The 12,736-nt window shown below is 37.5% G+C and overlaps 2 protein-coding genes across 13 annotated transcripts in view; one reads left to right on the top strand and one right to left on the bottom strand.

The window, feature by feature from the left end:
• B3GNTL1 (UDP-GlcNAc:betaGal beta-1,3-N-acetylglucosaminyltransferase like 1) overlaps positions 1–12,619 on the top strand; it is a 144,474-nt gene extending 131,855 nt beyond the window's left edge. For 6 of the 11 annotated variants that reach the window (XM_072880772.1, XM_072880780.1, XM_072880779.1 and 3 more), the window contains 3 exons: positions 3,230–3,318; positions 5,113–9,927; positions 10,117–12,619. In XM_072880772.1, coding sequence (XP_072736873.1) covers positions 3,230–3,310 — 81 coding nt within the window. In that variant the 3' untranslated portion in view covers positions 3,311–3,318; positions 5,113–9,927; positions 10,117–12,619. Of the gene's footprint in view, positions 1–3,229; positions 3,319–5,112 lie in introns of those variants that run through there. The other 5 variants (XM_072880775.1, XM_072880774.1, XM_072880776.1 and 2 more) reach the window with 5 other exon arrangements.
• Positions 4,079–12,736, bottom strand: part of TBCD (tubulin folding cofactor D) — a 134,303-nt gene continuing 125,645 nt past the window's right edge. The window contains exons 37-40 of one of the 2 annotated variants that reach the window (XM_072880771.1): positions 12,546–12,633; positions 10,530–10,639; positions 7,549–7,633; positions 4,079–5,250 (exon numbers count right to left, since the gene is read on the bottom strand). In XM_072880771.1, coding sequence (XP_072736872.1) covers positions 5,239–5,250; positions 7,549–7,633; positions 10,530–10,639; positions 12,546–12,633 — 295 coding nt within the window. In that variant the 3' untranslated portion in view covers positions 4,079–5,238. The remainder of the gene's footprint in view (positions 5,251–7,548; positions 7,634–10,529; positions 10,640–12,545; positions 12,634–12,736) is intronic. The other variant, XM_072880770.1, reaches the window with a different exon arrangement.

Here is a 12,736-nt window from a genome sequence, read left to right as displayed (position 1 = left end):
TCGCCTTGCTTTCTGTGTAGCCTACATCTGAAGGAACAGCTAAAAACAAAACTTGCCACTTGCTTTTCTTTAATCACCTTTTCTGCATTTCTTCTTCCAACATGCTTTTTGAAAGTGGGAGCATAGGAAAAAGTAGGATAGAGGATAAGTACATAAAATATTAAGACTGCATCAAATGAAAAAAGTCTTTTTTGCAATAGCTATTGCTGCCTCTCTGATGCTATTCACCCAGACTTATCAAATCAAACTGCAAAAAATGTTGCTGATATAAGTTGAAGTCCCAGGCTGATGTGAAAGCCTACATTTGAGACATAAAATTCCTCTGCAAAAAGGGTGCTATCCATGTGCATACTGTGGGGGCAAAACCAAAACTCCCGTGTTTGAGAGGTTACAAATGACCTGTATTTTCAAACTATTTAGGGCAAGTAGCTTTACCCAGCTCTGTGTTTCAGGTCATGCAGCAAGCAAACATAGAAAAACCCCAGTGAACGTACAGACATTTCTTGTGTAGACAGCTGTCAGTGCAACAACTACAGCCTAACTCCATGGTGCATGGAACTGTTGGAAGTTTATGTAAGGCAGAATTAGCTGCAGATCCTCTTAGCTAATTTCTGAAATAAAAGTCATTAACAAATTCCTAAACATCCCAGACTTCCAAATTTAGCTTTATTATTTACCAACATAAGTTCATCACCATCCTTCTGAAGAAGGAAGTGTCCTGGGCCCTTATTGTATTTTATTTTGCTGTTCATGGTAGGGGATCAGTTTTAGTTTTGATACAGACAAAACCTGCATGTTTATATGCAGCTCTAAGAGGGTAATTTTGAAGATTAGATATGTTTATGAAGTGCGTTGTTTGCAAGAAATGACTCTGCTGGCCATGTACTTGGAGCAGTGTTTGCTTATTTGTTTTTTCAGGCAGTTCCTCCCTCGCTAGCATTGGCATTACTTTGTTACCATATAAAATCATTTTTGAAAAAGCAGTCATCCTATGTGATCTTTGCTCAGTTTGCATTTTAAAATGGCTTCACAAAGGGCTGTAGCTGAAATTCTGCTCTCTGTGTGTGCACGTAAGTTTTTTGTTGAAGAGAATAAAATTGTGGCTTTAGCTTGTCAAAATGGTGTAGCAGCCTGCAGTACCACTTCACCTAAGGGCTTGCACTGTGTATTTTCGCTCCCTTTGAGGTAAAAGCAAAACGCTTAGAAATCATGTATTGTGCCCTGTTTTGGCATGGATTCCAAGTGCTTGAAATGAAAGGGATTTTTATTTTTCTGTCTCAGTAATTAAACTAGTTTGATTGTATAAAGTAACTTCACTGTTAGACCAGTTATTGTAAAACCCTGGCTTGTTCTGTCACCTCAGTCTTGTGCTCTGGGAATGAAAGATTTGTTTTTAACTCTCCTGCTTAATTTAGCATCTGGGGTCTTTTATATATATATATTTTTAACCCGTCTTTAGAGCAGGTTGATTTTTCCGCAAGCTAAATGCAACTGTTTTGTACCCTATGTCCTAACTTGGGAAATGCTGGATTTATGAAATCATTAGTGGAGGCTAAAGGTCATAATCAAGGCCTACATTTCTGAGGAGAATTCCCTGTTGATGTGAGCGGTAAGTTTCGCAGATGGACCAGTGACAGTTTGGGATCTTAACTGAATTGTGAAACTAGGCCCCAGTCCTTCAAAGTGTTAAATACCATCAAGTATTCTTGATTTCAAGAAGTAAAAAAAAAAAAAAAAAAGTACTCAACAGCTTTCACAATCAGGGCCTTATCGCTCAGATAAGAAATTGGCTACCTTAGGGAAGTGGAGCCCTTGCTTAAAAAGCCTCCTGCCGTGGGCCCTTCCCTGCCCTTCTCCAAATTATTCATTAGCTATTCTTACTTCTTTTATGGTTAGTAAACATCAGGGCTCAATTATGAATTTTATGACTGGTGGTTGTTTTTTGTTAAAGTTCTGGATCAGATTATGGCATCTTTGTAGTTTTTAGCATTGCTAGTGAAAATAGAAGAACATGGCAGGTAGATGAGAATCGTATAGGAGAAAGGGGAGCTAATCTGTGATCTTGAGGCACAGTGCGCTGGTTTGGGCAAGAGGTTTGAAACACACACATGCAGTGTTTCCTTTCCTATATAAATTCAGGCAGCAGAAACAATGCAGAGGTCAGCTTGTTTTGTTATTAGACTCCCTGTTGATTGAGATGGCAGCCTTCCTTGAATGGAAGGCTTCTAAGCAACACCCAAATACCATGAGCATGTTTATAAGCAGTTCAGCTGATGGGTCCAAGGCGAGCTGGGAAGCTGGATGTACAGTCCTCCATGTGAGACAGAAACCTTAGTTTCTGAACTCAGGTTCATTAAAGATCCCAGAGCAATGTTTTGAATCCAGTTATTCTAGCCAAAGTCTAGCGTTCCACCTCCTTTAATTCCACAGTTTCAGTTGGACTCTGTTTTTGTAACTTCCTATCCTAAACATTTGCAGTACTGTCGTGCGTTGTTAAAACTTCAATATTGTTGCTCTGGGCCAACCAAAAGAATACTAGCAAGCTTGCTACTTACCTCCTATAGTTTGGTGAGTTTTAATTCTTTTTTTTTGTGTGTGTGTGTGTGACATTCCTGAAGATCAGTAGAATTAAGGACTCCAGGAATACCAAAGTAGAAGTGCTGAGAAACACTGAAGTTGGCATGTTTTCTTAATGACATCACTGCCTTGCAAGCTTGCTCATGGAGCAAACCTACCAGGTTCCTGTCCAGATAACGTAACCAGGGCTCAAAAGGAAACACCTTTAACTATGCAAAATATTTCAGTTGCTTGATGAAAGGTTTGTTTCATCAGACAAGCTAATCATTGTTCAAAATCTACCAAAAAAAAAAAAAATCACTCTTCTGTCAAACTCACTCGGTCCATTTGCTGAAAATGCCTGCATTAGAAAAGAAAATGTGCAGATAGCTATCTGCAGAGCTGTGCTTAGTATAGCCCTGGTGTTCGACATAGCAGCAGAAGAATGAGTTGTCTAAATCCCCCCCCCTCCCCCGCAAACATATTAATTTGAACACTAATTTTTCAACATACACTTAATTTTTGAATGGAAACATTTCTGAGCCTTGGTTTATTTATGTTTAGTTTTGCAAATGGGACTTTCTTCTGTAGTCTAAAGAACCAAATTACCAAAACCTGTTACAACCTGAAATGAGTTTCTCTGATCTAATTCTCTTTTTTTCTTCCCTCACAGGATTTGACAGATGGAGCATTTGAAACAAACCTGAACATGCTGAATTTGAAGGAAGGGATGGATTATTATCACTTTAACTAAAAACCAAGGTAAGGCAGTGATACTGAAGCTGTGTTATCCTCTATGTATCTGTGTGTAGGAAGACCAAAGTGTTTAGAATTTTTTAGTAATTCGTGCTTCACTAAATTAATCTCTGTGCTGAGTAACCCCTTTCTAAGGGAGGTCCTGGTTACACCACGGATAATGCTATTTGCTCATTTTACTATTGCACATCACTTGTTTACCAAACTCAGTTTGATTGTTAAATTGTATTTCTAATTTAAATAACCATCAAATACAGGCCATAAGATTACAAGAGGACTGTTACCATAGGGAAGCCTTAAAAATGCATCAAGCAAAGCCTGTAACCACTGGAAGCGTAAAGAGAGGTTTCTGTCAAACAGTGCTTGGGGCCCTCAACTATTTCCTGCTACCGGAGCAGCAGCTGGTGCTTGCCGAGGTACCGCTCTGCTCAGGGCCAGTCCTGAGATTCAAGTGGGGCATCCTTTGATTCGGGGCTGTGTGAAAAGCACAGTTGTGTCTGTAACAGCATCTGGCAGCCAGTTGATCGCATGTACGGATGCTCACAATTTTCACTGGACCTTCTCAGGTTTTTTTGAATAAGCAGGCTTTGCCAACACACCTTGTGTTTTTCTTGCAGCAGGGACCTCTAGGTATAACTTTGTAAAACCAAGATCTTTCAAGAATGTACTAGAAACTTCCATTTTAATGACAGTGTAACAACACAGGCTGTGGGTTCAGGCCAACTCAGTCTGTTGCACAGTATGTGAATTGAGTACTGTTTAATAGTTAGTGAACAACACTGATCTACACTGAATTTCATCTGCCAGTCCAGGTTGCAAGTACACTTAAGAAGTATTGAATAATATAATTTATAGATATCTTCTCAAAAAGGAAAAAGACTCTTAGAGGGAGACAGGTTGTAGTTCTGGAAATGAACACCTGTAGTAGAAGATTGCTGCAGTTTGTAGCAGGTACTTCACAGAGAAACTGGCTTGTTTTTAGCTCCTCTGCCTGAATTTTTTCTTTCTTTCAAATTTTCGTTGATGTGTATATATATTTATATACATACATACACACACACACACACACAGAGCCACTGTTCTACTTAAAGTGCTGGGATAGTGGGATTTAATTAGAACCATCAAATAACACAGTGTAATTAGAATATCATGTTGCCTGTGCATTTGTCCTCCCCATCACATTAGTCTTGCTAAAGATAAATGTTATAGCCATTTCATTTTATAGTCAATAAGAAGTGGTCTAAATTCCTAGCAGTTGCTTGAAGTACTAAGTCACCTCTGTATTGTTCAAGGGAAAAAAAAAAAAAAGCATCAGTCCTTAAAGCTAGTTTACCACAAAAACATTTGCTTGAATTAGTTGTATAAAGAGCTATTAACAGAGGCTTTGACTTTAGCTGAAGTGAAACGTGGATTTTTTTGTTTGACTGTGACATAAGAATGACAGACTTATCCACAGAGATACTTTATGTTCAGGAAGATTTCATTATCACTAAGCATTGCCATTCTTAACTCTGAAAAACAATTCTTTTAAGAGACTAATGCAGCAAGTCAGGTTTAATACTTCATGTTTCTACAGCAAGCACAGGCTGAATGGCTCCATTCAGAGTTGTAGAAGTATAAATCATTGACATCAAAAAAACCCCGGGTCAATTGCGACAGAAGTATGAAGAGAAACCGCCATCTTGTGGCTACAGATGATGACTTTAAAAGCGGAAAGCATAATGAATCTTTGCTGCCTTCACACGGCATATCTGCACAATGCTTTAAGACATAATCTCTGCCTCTTATTTTGTTAAACAGTGCACTTCGCAGCTCATGCTGGGAATCCAGTTTGTCAGGATGCCGCAGCACCAACTCTTCCAGTCCTAATGGCACCTGAACCAAGAGCTTCAGTTTACAAACCAGCAGCCAGTGCCTGCAACTTCATTATGCTGAACTCTACAAGAAAGAAAGAAAAAAAAAAAAGTCACATGGAGTAGCATGTATCACTATTTTAACAGTATCCCAATCGTGTAATTAAGTCAACTAAATGGAGAAGAAAATACAGACATACAAAGCTGTAATATTTACAGTCCTTTTTAACACCTTAATTTTTAACTACCCTTTAGCAAATTTTATTTGTACAAGTTTTAAAGGAATGCTAAGTGTTGATTTCATATGAAATTAACTTCATTCACCTTTTCATAATGTTATGCTTGGCTTCCTCTATTGTTCTCAGGATATGTGAGCTCTTGAAGAAGAGCAGAGTGTTGTGCACTCTTGTGTGAGCACAAACTGGCTGCTAGTCGGGACATCTGGACAGCTGTGAAAAGCCCCTAAAGTTCAGTGTGTATCCACTCTCAGAGTGAACTCCAACAGTTCTCAGGGCAGGTGCAGGCTTAACTTTTTGCTAAAAGTTACACTAACTATTTGCTTATGTTAAAAGAGGAGGAAAAGGTGAAGTTCCAAATTCAACTTCCAGATTTCACAGGATACTATCTGTAACAGTTCCATCTGAAACACCTGTATGTATATTTGGCTATGTCTTATTCTTTTGTTTATATCAGAGACAGTTTTCTCCTAACTTGTCAGGCTTCTCTCAGCCTCCAATAATTAAGGAATTAAAGTAAGTTTTTTTGAGATCAGTGAATTAATCTTGTAACATCTTCATTTTGCACATAACATTTCTATTAGTTGACTAGAAAACCTTCAAACAGCAACGCTCAGGTCAACTTTTGCTCTTGTATGGACGAGAGGTTCAGATTCTCGTTTTCCAAAATTACAAAAATGTTAGTCGCAGGTTTCTTAAAATTGTACTAAAAGCAGAAAACTGTAGACGTCGCGGTAAGAACAGGAAGACAAGCAGAGAAAACAGGGTGTCTTTGAATGTTATTCATAGATGTCTTAAAAATTGGTCAGAAGACTAATACTTAAATATACTTTTAAAAAAATATATTTTCTGATATCAATGACAACTCAAAACATAAGCTCTACTTACATTAGGAAGAATCTTCAGTGTAAAGGATTATCAGAATATTACACAGGAAGAACTGGCTGACCTCAAAGACTTACATAATGTCGTATCACAAAGAGCCAGTTCAACAAGCACATTAAAAATGCCATTAGCTACGATCACCTTCAGATGCTCTGGAGGAGAAAAGACTTGGTGACTTTCAGCCACAGATGCTGCAGCTGTGAAAAAGGCCAATGCAGTTCTGAAATGGAACGGTGCAGGGCAATAAAATAATGCTTTGCATAATTCTGGTCATGAAAAGAAACTTAATTGTGTTCAGATATTTTAGTGAGAAAATGAAGGGAATGAAGATCCACTCTATTAGGAAAAACTTAGGAAAGAAGACTGCACAGGTGATGTTTCTGAATTCTAAAATAATTACAAAGGACAAAACTTTCTAGCACTATGAAAGGAGAACAATAAAAATTACAAAGGCCAGGAATAAATTGATATACCACAATTTTTAAGCTTAATCAGTTTACGGAATAGATTATGTGCTGTGGATGCCTGTGATACGAGGGAAGTAGCCTTGGGTCATCAAGTGTTTTCACCTTGCCTTGTATTACTCCAAGTAAAAATAATTTTTCTTTTTAAATTGTCATGTTAACACATGTTCTCTACAACAGTAATAATTCAGCCTCCTCATCTTTGGACAGAGAGGAAAGGAACCTCTCAGAAACTCTTACCAAAGCAGAAAATTCTGTATGTCTGAAATACTGAGCAGAGGGGCAGTTCCAAACTCTCTGCATTAAAATGAAATGGGACCTACATATGGATATATCGTCTGCCTTCTTATGACTGTATTAACTTCTAGATTATATTCTTCCTCTTAGGCAGTGTTAGAATTCTGTGGTTTGCACAACCACATTATAACTTCATTGTTGAAATTGACTGGGAAGTTTTTATCCTTTTTCTTTCCCCAGAAAGGGCAGACGAAGAGTTTTTGAAACATCTGTACTGTATTATTTCATTCTTGCGTTTTGTCTAAGTAAGATGTCACACTACAAGTCTGGAATGTTTTCAAGAAACGAGACTTAAGACACGAGCTTAAGACAACAGTCTTCAGCAAGTCCATATATTCTGCAGTAAGCTGTGAGGACGTTCCTCCTGGTGCACATTGATATATTCATGAACCAGTGAAGAACTGCATCTGTTGCACAGAAGTAGACAGGAGATTTGGTGGACAATTGATCATTACTATATTTCTTAAAAAAACCCCTCAGGAGCACCTTTCCATACTTTACCTTGGATACCAGCTGCGGTCTGGGCACTTCCATGAGATCACAGAGATAGTTGCGTCTCTCTCTTACTACTGGCAATTCAGCTTCCCTGCATGAGGAAGTATTTTCCAAATAATTCAAAAATTAAAACCTGAAGTTGGCTACATATATACAACTTCTTAAGCTATCCATTTTATTATTATATTACTATCTATGCATCTACATGTTCATGTACATTTCAAATGGCAGAAGTTTTTCTTATATCACATTTTAAGAATAATGTAACATTTTTGTACCATCTTAAGCCAGATAAACCATAAATACACAGCAGGTCTTCCAGAAGTGACAGTTACTAGTAAAATGTCCAAGACTGTTCTTCTAGGTTTTTGTATTAAAAAAAAATAACACTTATTCATACAACCCTTTTGACTAGAAGTTCTTTAATTTTTTTCTGTAAATTTATAGCTCCTTTTTGCTTTAGAAAACTTCACATCAAGAATTTAAATGAATGCCACTGGATTTGGAGAACATTGGACAATCTATAGAAGCTTTCTCCTGAAATAGAAAATCCAGACCTAAAACTTGCGAGTCTTTTAAAAAGTTTCTGAAATAGCATGATGTCCACGAGACCATTTCCTCAAGGATTGTCAGTTAGAAAAAGCCCCCAAATGCCAAAAATCCATCCAGACAACATTCTTTTCCATGTTGTAAATATCTGCCACTCTAAGTGGAATGCTGTGAGACTGCTAGTATTACTCGCCAATTCAGTAGATTTATTTTGGTTTTTTTAAGTAACAACTGTAAATGGGCTATTAAAAATTTAACTCTTGGCACATAAACAGAGTCCAAAACTACAGAGAAAAAGCATGAAGGGCAACTTAGAAATAACCTGAATTTTTTTTTTTTAGACACCTTGGACAATTTATCATATTTAATACTGGAAATCTTCCTGTAGCTAAACAAAAGTTAGTATTTATAGAGTAATTTGTTTAAACTCTGAATTACACAGCTGTAGGATAAACTCTCTGTAGTTCCAACAAGGAACAAATATGCATATGCCAGTAATTATCATCTTCCCCAAATATTGATTCTCAGTTGGCTTCCTGATGTTAATGCTTATTGTAATTCAGAATTCACTATGCTTGTTTTAGCACTGAGAGAGCTTGAGAATAACAAGCAGCTCTCTCTGACACTCAGCCATTACTTCAAATATCTTCTTTTGTAAACAGTTCAAATCTACCAAGATAAAACAATTAAGTTTTAAGTAAACTAGCTCTTCATCTTTAATCTTAGCGCAATGGACATATTGCAACAGGGAACTTTGAGCAAGCCCTGAACTAAGACAGAATAAAACAGGCAGCCAGTCACACCTTAAAAACAACAAGGTGAAAAACAGAGCATCTAGTTTTCTGAAGTGGTTTTTAGGAAGCTTTGTCTTAGTAACCCATTTATGAGTAGAGCTGTACTACCACTGCTTTTGCTGTAGCAATTTGGTGTGTACCACTTCTAATTTTGGTACTGTAAACATCCCTTTGTGACAGCAGTAATCTAATCCTACACAATTGTTTCTGTTAACAAATTCTTTCTGTAACTTCTGAGCAAGCCTGCTCTTAAATCCAGATTTCATAAGTGAGCACTGAGTCACACTAAACATCCCTATGTAGTTAAGCAAGTCATTTTAACAATAGGCAGAATTGTTGATAACCCATTCCTCAAATCTGAGACCGTTACTCTAATTTTGTACTGGAAAATTCAGAAAAGCAGCAGCAGCCACCCCTTACAATGGCAAACTTAGTTTTCTTTTTCCAAACATAAAGTTATTTAAGCTCAAGCACAGAAATACAATAGAAATTAAATGTAAGCATGCAGTCTGAAAATATGTAAACCACAACCTTAAGGTGTATTTGTTCTTTGAACATGTCTAGGTTAATTTTATTTCCATTAAATGTCCGTGAAGACAAAAAGCCATTTAATATAGTGACTAAATAAATTATGTATTTTTTATATCTTGTCTATTCTCATGTATTAACTTTGACTACTGTTTGCGGCAGAGTGTTGGGCTAGTAGACCCATGACCCAGGATAATTGTCTGTAACAACCGAAAAATGTAACATGGCAGCAAAACTAACAAACTAATTAGTAGCTTAAAACTCTATATTTCCTCAAATATCTGAGGCATGCAGTCTTTTATAAACTTTTCCAGGTGACCATAATGCACAATGCTAAAATTTGCAGAAGAGGAAAAAACAGTGCCAAAATTATGGTGAGTATTCCTGTCACTTCAAAGGTGCTGACAGAAGGAAATCCTCCTGCCCCTGAAAGACACTTTGCTGCTTTGGTGAATCTTGCTCATGAAGAACGAGACCTTATTTGCCCCGCGCTTGGAAGAAGCTAACATTACAGGTAACCGTAGGTAAAAAAAAATAATTACCTTATATAAAAGTGTGTGTTTAATTCATGCAATCATATTCTTGGGAAACATCTAAACCATTCCAATTCAAAATATTTGCTTGAATACAACGTTTGTAGCATTTTGAGCAATTACATTTCATGGGAGATTTGAGCTGTTCTACTAATTCTGTTGTTTTCCAGCTTGCAGAGATCCTTCCTTTCCCAAAATCCTGCCAGTGCTCATAAATGCCAAGAAACTGTCTGTGCAGTTGAAGTTTGACTGTTTGCACAGTCCAGTCTCTCTCTGTTTCATGGACAATTTCCAAGATCTCCTCCCTTTTCATGTTGTTAGAAAACATGGATATTTTACTTTATCTAGTGGTGATTTTATACATACCACTTCCAGTGGGACAATATACTAGACAGTTCTTTAAAACAGAAGAATTCTTTTCAGCAATGCCTTTCTGGCCTAAAAGCGATAAAGTGCTAAAACTACAGTATTGTTTCTTACAGCTTCCTTGCCATCAGCTTTCAAAGACATGGACTTTTTTTTAACTTCAGTGGTACAAAAATTATCTCAGCTCTTCTTACTATCTGGCAACAAATTCACTTACCAGTTGGTGTCGCTGAGTATGGTCATAACCTCATCCATAATGGCAGGATCAACTACATCACTGTAGGTTATCAACATTTCATAAACTTGACTGGCTGTCGTTTTCCGGATCTACAGGGAAGAGGCAGAGGAAGCTTCAGTAAAGTATCCAGAGTCCTGTATGGAAGAGCCCAGTGCCATTACTGGTACTGGTTCCTCACAGTGACAATCATTTTATGGTGGACACTGTAATACTCAGAACTACAGCCTATCCTTGCCTCTGATAGCAATTCGCTGCAGGAAGGGACTTCATTTCTGCACCTGAAGGAAATTCATGCTACTAAAATCAGGGTATTTTCAGTAAACTTTTGCAGGATTTCAGATTAAGATCTGTCCCCCACAGGGAATGAATTCAAATGTCTGAGAACGGCCCAACTGGAGCATTTCTTTCTTGAAGTGACTCACTGAGCCAAAGTCTGGTTGCTGTAGCATTGTAACATTGGTTGCTGTAGGCCCACAAAACAGATACATTTCCCGGTCTGGAGACTGTAAGAGTCAGCAAAACTCTTCAAATAACTGTTGGGAGATAGATGATGATGTGAGTAACGTGAGCTTTTTACACTCCAGTTTCCGGAAGCAGTTAATTTGCAAGTATTTTTCCCAGAACACTGTTGAGTAGTGATGTTGGTGTGCATACAGAAAAAGCTAGCCAGGCTGGTTTCTGAAGTACAATGTGTAGAAAGATACTAAATGGAAGACAGCAAAATTGCAACAAAAACAAATTCTGTTTTTTGGGTTTTTTTTAAGAAAGCCTGATGATAACCAAAGGAAGGCAAAGAAAGTGTAGGGTTTTTTCTGGAGTAGTAGTGCCAAATTACATTGACCCATCTGTAAAAACAAAACATATTTATGATGTAAAATACCAATAAAACATGAAATTGAAATGATCTCTCCTCAGTTCTTACGTTGTGCCCTTCCTGCAAAGGATTCTTCACGTAGCAAGTACACACAACATGGAAACAGCTGGAATAAAAATCTGAAGTATCAAACTTCGCTGCGTACCATATGATTTTAACTTCAAAAAGTAATCGGCAAAAGTAATCAATGTTAGAATAAACAATGTTGCTTTGCATTGGCTAGACACCAGGCTATTCAGTGTGTTCTCAAACCACTTTAAGACCTCACGGGTTTTCATGTTCTTTTTATGTGCCCTTGCAATTACTTCTGCCAGCCTTTGTTTATCTTACGCTACTGGACTATAGGTGCTGCCTGTAGCAGCCAAGGTCCTAGTCCTCACTTACAGGAACATCCACCAGTGTTCTCAGGAGAAAGCCTTGTATTGAACACCAAAGCCACGGAGAGCTGTTGTACGTGTTTGGTTGTCACAGCAGCTCAAAGTCGGGGCTCCCAGGTCTGGTACAGTGAACATAGCCTCTCTCTCAAAAACCTAAGTCAACAAAAATTTTAAAGGACTAAGATAATATTACCCCACACATGATCTTCTCTCATACATACTGAGTAATAACTCGGGTTTTGTGCCCTGCTTCTTAGTTACACGAAAAAGGTAAACTTCTGATAAGCTTGTTGCACAAGCTTTTGTCACACCTGACAAAAAGAACAAATATATTTTTCTTGAACCAGAACTACTCCTTGTGTTGTTACTATCAGAAATATTGCAAAACTAACAGTAATTTATCTGATTGGAGCTTTTGAGCACTAAATTGTGAACAGATCTTCACCCTGCTGAGCGCTGTGTAAAAAAAGCCAAACACCTTTGGCGCCTAAATTGCTTCTAATTTAAAACAGTAAGGACAGAAGGTGGAAAAGGCGGATGTCGAATAGCCAGGTACACTGCAAGTATCCAGTAGCCTGTTTCAGGTGGCAGCACTGCAGATAGCAGACCCTTGAGAAACAAAACCTATTCTATACATTAATATCTGTTAAACAGAATGCTGCTTTAATGTACTTTAAATTATTTTTTACTTGTGAAGTATTTTAAATAAAACATTTGATAATACACAATGTCTTTGATACTTACTACAGGAAATGGATGGCAAAGAAGGAGAAACAACTGAAACAAAACTTTCTTTCTCATGTCTCCTTGAAACTGAATCAGGCCACAAAACCTAGAAAAACATAAGAAAAAATAGATCTTGTGTGATATTTGTGCTATAACTGCAAAAGTACATTTTGAGAATCAGAATGAAGATGTCTATCAGAAAAAAGGGC

The sequence above is a fragment of the Ciconia boyciana genome, chromosome 16 (genome assembly GCF_034638445.1).
Source record: "Ciconia boyciana chromosome 16, ASM3463844v1, whole genome shotgun sequence".
Classification (NCBI taxonomy): domain Eukaryota; kingdom Metazoa; phylum Chordata; class Aves; order Ciconiiformes; family Ciconiidae; genus Ciconia; species Ciconia boyciana.
The sequence above is the reverse complement of the archived record's forward strand: the minus strand, read 5'-3'. Positions and strand labels throughout refer to the sequence as shown.